The 8,744-nt window shown below is 29.1% G+C and overlaps 1 protein-coding gene across 1 annotated transcript; it reads left to right on the top strand.

Moving 5' to 3' along the window:
- Positions 1–5,126: 5,126 nt before the first annotated feature.
- Positions 5,127–7,723, top strand: LOC125853122 (WAT1-related protein At1g43650-like). Its single transcript, XM_049532797.1, has 7 exons — positions 5,127–5,405; positions 5,508–5,570; positions 5,653–5,766; positions 6,060–6,309; positions 6,446–6,604; positions 7,203–7,354; positions 7,559–7,723. The coding sequence occupies exons 1-7, from the start codon at positions 5,200–5,202 to the stop codon at positions 7,644–7,646; spliced, it is 1,032 nt and encodes a 343-aa protein (XP_049388754.1). The 5' UTR covers positions 5,127–5,199; the 3' UTR covers positions 7,647–7,723.
- Positions 7,724–8,744: the final 1,021 nt, after the last annotated feature.

Genomic DNA, 8,744 nt, shown 5'->3' with positions numbered 1-8,744 from the left:
TTTTCAACTTTCGTTAATGGGGCACAACGTAATGCATTACGTTGCTCAATGCCTCATAAAACAGTGCTTAGCATTTTACCTAACATCACTCTGACGATCGTTTGCGCGCTATGCTGGACAAATATAAATAGTTTTAAGAAAAAAAATTAGTATATCTTTTATTTGGTATTTAATTCATCAAGATTAGTAATTAGTATCTTATCTCTGTTAAAGAGTGAAATAATATTATCAAGATTAGTTATTACAGAAAATAATCAAAATGACAAGAATATCCTTAAGGTCCTTCAAACTTTTTTTTTTGCTGAATAAAATGAATGGTATTTTTGTAAACGAACTTCTTCTTAGAAACTTCTTCTTAGAAATTATGTAATATATTGATGCATGTTATTTTTAATATAATAAGTCAAATATTTAATATAAAATAATATTAAAATAATTTATCTCAATATAACTTAACTTCGAACGAAACGACCCCTAACCTTTATACACAATATACACATGCTAAAATATTCTCAAAATGGGTGCCTGCCAGCCCTTGAAAATACCTGAAACTAGCTTTAAACTGATGTGATAGCTACACATTTCCACCCTACACCATCCCTCAAGAGTGGACAAAGAAGGCTGTGTTGTGACTTCTGATGGTCATAAATTAGTGGAAGTAAATAATGATGAATCTAGAATTTTTAGCTTATTAAACACCTCTGATTATTGATCGAACATATATATGTGACCTTCATTTGTGTAAGTTGGATGAGATTTATAAATGAATTTAATGTTCTGTGACTTGAAATTAAAATGTTGTTTCAAAAGTTTCTTTCTTATCCTAAACAATGGCAAATTTAGAAGCAAAAAATAGAGTATCGGAATTCATGGTCTTTTCGTAAAACTAGATATTTTATGTATATATTTTTTAAAATTGTATAATATTATATTTTGACATCCGTACTATAAGAACTCTAACTGGTCCACATGATTAAATGTTGAGCTTTTGACCTTGAGGAATAAGGATTAGTTTCCACTTAATATATTTTTTTGATGCACCCATGTTCGGATCAATTCCCACTGAATGCATTTTTTTTGTGCATCTATGTTCGAAAAATTCTAAATTTGCTTATGATCCTAAAGTTATATAAACATATGTTGTTAATTCAGAAAAGTGAAATGATTTCAGCTTTGAAAGTGTCAATAAATAATGCTAGCTATGTTCCACTGTTGTTTCATCATCGAATATATTAGACAGCAGTGCTGGCCAATGTTTCCTAAAAATTATCCTTTCAATATAATTATATTGTTTGGTTTAATTTATTTCATGGTTGTCCTTGTCACATTGGCTTTTATGTCATGTGCTTAATAGATGTACTACTTATATTATACGTGGATAAGATTTTATGGACCAAATCTCTTTTATCAATTTTGATTGCCGGTTGAGTTACAGTAGATCGACTCTCAGTGTAAAATGAGTCAAATGATAGATTTTTGAAATATGTTGTAATCATGATTAGTTTCATTGAGATAAGTTATAAAAAGTAAAGTGTACAATGTAATCGATACAAATAATTTTATTATGGAGAGGTCTTTATTTAAAGGAGTAAAAATTCACACAACATATTACGTAAAATTTGCCTCAAATATCCACTAAATTAGAGTAGTTTTAGATTATAACCCTATAAGTAAAGGGACTAATTTTCCAACTGCTCCTTTCAAGATTCTACCCCATTCTCGAAATCCCTTTACAATTCAAAAAATAAATACTTGTTACAAATCTTCTATAAAAGTAAATAGGTTGCAATTTAATTGAACAACTCGAGAACTAAAACAATAGCTTCTTAGAAACACATGTTCTCTTTGTTGACTTTCACATAAATAATTCCACATTTATAACTATGGGTAATGCTAAATGGCTAGAGAATTTGTCCAGAAATTTGAAAAGTCTATAATATCCTTTTTATTTTGAAACTGATATTTTTTTATTTTTTAATTAAAAGGTATTAAAGTTAAAGGGGTAAAAATGTTCAAAAAAGTAAAATAACATAGTGTGAAATATGTTATTTTACTATTCTGGCCAAATTCCGGCCGAAAGTATTTTTCTTGATATGTGTGAATGGCCTCTTCTTTAATACTCTCATGTCCCTAATTACTTATCCATTCTTTATTTGACACACCTATTAAGAAAACAATATTGACATAGTGAGTTTATCATTTTACCCTTATTAATTATGAAGTGGATGAGTTGAAAATTTAAGATTTTCAAGAAGTTCTATCTTTTTCAAAGTAATTAATTGAGGGTAAAAAAAATTGTCCTTTCTGAATTTGTCAAAATGGACAAGTAATGAGGGAGAAATAGAAAAGGAAAAGTGGACAAGTAATTAGGGACAGAGGAAGTAGCATCAATATTATAGTTCTTTATATAGGACATATATTGACTGAAATCCTCTATTCTTGCTCCAAAATGACTGAAATCCTCCAGTAGCATATAGTGTAATGATGATTGGGTGCATCTTACTTATANATAGAAAAGGAAAAGTGGACAAGTAATTAGGGACAGAGGAAGTAGCATCAATATTATAGTTCTTTATATAGGACATATATTGACTGAAATCCTCTATTCTTGCTCCAAAATGACTGAAATCCTCCAGTATCATATAGTGTAATGATGATTGGGTGCATCTTAATATATATATATATATATATATATATATTATTATTATTATTAATTTTGGATCTATAATTTTAATGATTTTTAGTGATAAGAATCTAAATGTCAAATCGATCAAATTTATATCCTAGATCTACCTTTTTATAATAGTGCACCCATCATCTCGAAATCCTGGATACATCACTGCTTATTTAAGACATGCTTAAAAATTTATTCTTGCATAATGTTTCTCCTTCTTCTTCTTTTCTTGATAATTCTTGTAGTATATCAAAACTTAAAATTTGACCTAGCTCAATTTGACTTACAACAGTATTATGCACGATGGTTAAGCTTATGCTTTCAAGTCGATTAAACGCATGAAAATGGAGCACTTCAAACATTGCACATTTATTCCCGGAAAAGTGAGTGCAAAAACCAGACACATACATCAACCAAAATAGTTTTAAAAAAAAAAGACCCTAAAAAATTCAAACACTAGTGATGTAACATTATATTGGAAATCATGTTCCCAATTATATAAGATGGTTGTACTAGTAAAACTTTTGAGCACGTTGTTGCAAGAAAAAGGAACTACAACTACTTTCTCACTCCCGTTTTATGCGACATTATTTGATTACAGTGGCAGAGTTAAAGTTTTTAGTAAAGAGTTCAAAATTTGAAGAAGGAAACACACGAACTAATCGAAGGGGGTTTGAATCTACTATATATACATAAAAAATAATTTTAACCATGTATAAATAGTAAATATTTTTCGCCAAAGGAGATTTGGATGAACCCGCTAACAATATGCTGGCTTCGCCCCTGTTTGATTGGACAGTTTTTTTTTAAAAAAAAGTTTTTATTTCTCGAAATTTATACTTTAAAATATTTTTTAAATTATTTATATGATTATAAATCATCTCATTAAAAATAATAAAAATAAAGAAGTTTATAATTGGGTAGTTGTGCAACTTTATTTTGAAAACTTTCTTTAAGTCGCGAGACTATCAAACAACAGTCTCTCTAACGCACAAAGGTGTGAGTAAAATATGTGTACATTCTATTTTTTTTTCAGATCATAGTTATGAAATCATACTGGATATGTTATAATTCTTGTTATTGCTAAGAGTAATTAACATGTAAAATTCTATAATTGAATTATTTTAAAAAATATGAAAATGTATTGTTGCTTGTGGGACAGACTAAAAAGTAAAATATATTACATACAATGAAAAAGGATAAAGAATGCCCCTAAACTGTCGCAAAATGTATAAATATATCTTTCATCCGTCTATTTTAATAAATATACCCCTCTGGTACATTTTTGGCTCACTTATGCCCTTTTAACTCAGGATCAACACTAAATTTTGTCTAATCTTTTTTTAAAGTTCACATGATATTTTATGACTGATCCCTAACAAATTATAATAATTAAAATCAACCTTAACAAGTATTTGATGTTTTTCAAATTTCGAAAAAATTATATGTCCAAACATGATTTCTGAATTCTATTCCACTTAATTAGTACTAACAAACTGGAGAAGATTATAATCTTTAAGATAATAATACCAAGGAGCACCCTCAAATTTTAAGTCAAGCTTGTAATTTGCCTAAATATCTCACTAATGCTCTGTTTTATCAAAGGATATGTTTCTGCTAGTGCACATCTATTCGGCTTACTAGATCTCCATCACATTTAATTTCTTGAATGGTTACTCAACTTACGAGAATATCTCATCGATGTTATTTTTATTTTTTCAGGACACTAAAGTCATTCAACTTTTATAAATATCTTATTAAAGTTAAAATTTTTTAGAACAACAAAGTCAATAACTATGGTCTTTTAACTCCGAAAATATAAAACACACCTAACATATGATATTAACTTTTTTTTTTCTATAATAAACGTACATATTATTAATATGACCCCAAGAGCTGGTTTTCTGTCTGCATATATACAAACTTAATTAGGTGTCTAACAATAGAAAGAATATGCACAATTGACTATGAGACATTGGCTTTTTGAATAGGACTTGTTAGTTAAAAAGAAGGGTAAAATGAACCTTGACCCCACTTAAGTGATCTAGGTTTTGGGAAGCTAAAAGTATATATTCTAAAAAATATATTTATTTTAGAGAAAATATTTTAGGAGTGAGACGTGTTTAAGTGGTTGAGAACATTCCACGCTGAAATAATAATAAGTGAAGCAAAGGTATTTGACTAAGCTTTTAAAAAGCAAATAATAAGTGTGGTTTGAGTAATAACACAAATTGTTATTCAAAAGCTTTAAAAAATAGTCTCCTCATAAATACATTTTTTTAAAACTAGAGCACGTGAAAATTGCTACTCTAATATTAGCAAAAGTGAACAACTTGTTACTTTTCAAAAGTATTTTTTCGAAAAAACACTTTTGACAAAAAAAAACATTATTCAGAATAAACAGAGTTCGGAAGTTTGATCAAACAGGCTAGAAAAATCATTATTGTACCAAGTCTATGGTTTGTCTATAAATTGAAGAGTCCTTTGATGCACTAACATGACAAGAAAACCAAATTGAGGAGAAAATGAAGCACTTAGTAATTAGTTGTGCCATGTCAATGGAAAAGCAAAAACACTACATTGCCATGCTTCTCACACAAGCTATTTTTGCAGGCATGGCTTTGTTTTCTAAATCTGCAATATCTCAAGGGATGAACCCTTATGTTTTTGTGACTTATCGTCAAGCATTTGCTATCATCGCGTTAGCCCCCCTCGCTGCTTTCTTTGAAAGGTTATTAATTAATAATTCGCGATTTTTTAGTAGTGTATGTACAAGCTTAACAACTATATTGTATATATGCAATTTTCAACTTTTTTGTTTTAACTAAAACAGAAAATCTGATGTTCCTTTATCCTACAACATCATATTGAAGATCTTCCTGATGTCATTACTTAGGTAAGTTCACTATTAATTATTTAATTTATTGTATGTTAATCATTAGCCTCACTTGATTAATTTTGTTACATTTTTTTTTCAGCACTCTAAGTTTGGATCTATATTATTTTTCCATACATTACACCACAGCAACATTTGCTGCAGCCTCCACTAACTTAATTCCAGCCATCACTTTTTTTATGGCAGTAATTTTAAGGTACACTTCAAAGCTACCTAAGCTGACAGTCTATCTGTTCACTTTTACTTGTCATATTTCATTTCATGAGAGTCAATTTAATTAATTTTCGAAGCTAACTTATTCACTATTTTAAATTTAGATATTCGAAAACTCTACTATATGAAAAATTACATGTTAAAAAATTGGTCGACTATGCAGTTTGACTCTCTAGAAACAAAATGTGACAAGTAAACATGAACAGAGCGGGAGTATTAAGGAACCATATGTACTTAATGTTCTGTTTTTTTTTTTTTAAATAATCAAATATACAGAGTGGAGGCTCTTGCAATAAAGAAATCACATGGAATGGCAAAATTGTTGGGTTCTTCAATTGGTGTTACAGGAGCTTTGGTATTTGCCTTAGTTAAAGGTCCACAATTGAACTTCATGAATTGGTTCAAAGGGAACACAAGGGGAACTCATAGCTCAAATTTGAATTATAGTTTGAAGGAAGAGTGGTTTAAAGGTTCACTAGTCATGGTTTTAGCTAACATGACTTGGTCTCTATGGCTCATTTTACAGGTATATTTAATTACATCTGAGTCAATTTAAGTGTCTTACTTTTCATAAAGATTGTCTCTTTCTATATTTAGTAAAGAGTATCTGACAAGTTTAAGATCATGAGATTTAAACAAACTCTGATTGTTTCTTTTTTTAGGTTCCTATTGTGAAACTATATCCAGCAAAGCTTCGTCTTGCCACTCTATATTGCTTGTTTAGCTGGATACAATCTTCAATTTGTGCCATGGTGATGGAAAGGAATATATCAGCATGGAAGCTAAAATGGGACATTAATCTTTTTTCAGTAGCTTACTGTGTATGTTTTCTCAACATAATCTTCAACACCTCATGGAGCCCCATTATGTCTTTTTGACACTTTTAGTTGATAAAATTACCAAGTGCGAACCTAATTTTTTTTTTCATAGGCCAAGCATGTGGAATTTTTTTTTAAATTTTGGATGGCAGTGAGATTTGATCTCAGGAACTCTGTTTGCTCTGTTATCATGTTGAAGTGTGTGACTATCTCATGTAAAACTTAAGCAGTTAGAAAAAACACACTTTTATTATTTAATTATATTCTCAACTAGCACCACTTAAAATAAAAGTTAAAAGATTCTTATTTTCTGACTCAACACAAAGCACGATGTTTTTCGCCACGTGGATCTCATTTTTTTTCTCTAATTGGGTTGAAAATTAACTTTTGTTTTTCTTAAGTAATTCTACGTGGATATCATGTAAAGTGAGCTGATGATGTGGCGACCTACTTGTATTATTTTTCTCGTAACAAATTTTGTAACTTGGTGTAATAAATTGAAAATTAGATGAACATCAATGAAATTCAGCCTTTTTGTTGTTTATGGCATAAATTACTGGTTTTTACTATGTAAAATAATTATTCACCAAAAACATTGCAGGGTTTTATTGTTACAGGCTTGACATATTGGATACAACTTTGGACTGTAGAGAAAAAAGGGCCAGTATTTATATCTATGTTCACTCCATTATCACTCATCATAACTGCCATAGTCTCAGCATTTTTGTGGAAGGAAACACTGTATGTGGGAAGGTAATACCGCGATTTCTAGCTTGTTCAATAAAATCATCACATAGTAAATCATCAAATTAGTCCATATATATGACGTTTTTGCTATTAGAATGAATATAATCTATACCAGATATACGTAACGTTTTTGCTAATATTCAACTTAAATGGTTCAATTCTTTTATAATTAAACTTCAAATACTCAATTTTTTTTTTTGTTTTTGGCAGTGTATGTGGAGGAATATTGCTAGTTGGTGGGCTTTACTTGGTCCTATGGGGAAAGAATAGAGAAGCAGAGAGGGAAATAAATCAATAGTGGAAATCAAGGATGGAATTACAGTAATTTAATAGGACAATATTATATACTCCCTGTCACAGTTTAAATGATATAGTTTGAATTTCAAAAATTAAATAAGAAATTCTCTACTATTATATGTTTGTATATATCTTTCAAATATTTTAAATTATTAATTCATATGGCTTATAGTACTTTTATTTATCAGAAACTTTAAAGATTGTATATCCATATGAATAGTCAAAATAAAGAAATTTGAATCTTAATTAAAATCTTAATTATGTCATATAAATTGAAATGAAGAAAGTAATATATTTGGAAATATTTGTATATCCAAAGGAATTTCTAGTCCAATATTTCACATTGGACATGATCCAGTATTTGGGCCCGATACAAAGTTCCACTCTCAGTATGATTAACTTAAAAGAAAAAAAACATAAAGCTGAAGTCTGACATTACACAATATTAGCACAATGATTTTTTTTTTTAATTTTATAACACGTTATCAGCATAATGTTTCAACCTTTTTGAGGGATTAACTCAGCTTCTTCTATCCGTGAGATTTGGTGTTGACCATGACGGACTTGTGGATAAATTGTTAGATCGTTCACAAAAGTATAAATTGGGTAACTCATTCCAATTCTATTTTACAATCACTTTAGTAGTTTGCAATTATGATCTCTTTTACATATGTTTATTGTTTTCTTGGAGTAAAAGACATAAATTTGTTGAGCACTTCCCTGAATATACTACCATTCTTCTCACTGACGTCATAGATACAAGAAAATTTGTTGTATAAAACTTTTATTAATATGTTAATTTTAATTAGCGATTTATAGTTTCACTCTTTAGCAAATAATAATAATAAATTAGAAGTTTCAATAGTACTTTCTTTAAATGGATATGTATCCAAGAAAATGAGTTAACTAATTAAACACCCGGTGCATTTTATTTTTATTTGCTTTCACACTATCATATTTAAGTGATCCCACCCACTAAAATTGTTAAACTAAAAAGTGTGTGAATGATAAGTTATGCTATTATATATATTTTTTTGAAACTTAACTTACTTATATATAAAATTATAAAGTGGGAGTATGTTTAAAGGTTCAAGAGTGA

The sequence above is a fragment of the Solanum stenotomum genome, unplaced genomic scaffold (assembly GCF_019186545.1).
Source record: "Solanum stenotomum isolate F172 unplaced genomic scaffold, ASM1918654v1 scaffold9649, whole genome shotgun sequence".
Classification (NCBI taxonomy): Eukaryota; Viridiplantae; Streptophyta; class Magnoliopsida; order Solanales; family Solanaceae; genus Solanum; species Solanum stenotomum.
The sequence above is the reverse complement of the archived record's forward strand: the minus strand, read 5'-3'. Positions and strand labels throughout refer to the sequence as shown.

Bases quoted from the DNA above. Each gene is read 5' to 3' on its own strand.
- LOC125853122 (XM_049532797.1), top strand. From the start codon at position 5,200: ATGAAGCACTTAGTAATTAGTTGTGCCATGTCAATGGAAAAGCAAAAA. The intron at 5,406-5,507 runs GTTATTAATTAA...TAACTAAAACAG, and splicing joins CTCGCTGCTTTCTTTGAAAG to AAAATCTGATGTTCCTTTAT. The intron at 7,355-7,558 runs GTAATACCGCGA...TGTTTTTGGCAG, and splicing joins GAAACACTGTATGTGGGAAG to TGTATGTGGAGGAATATTGC.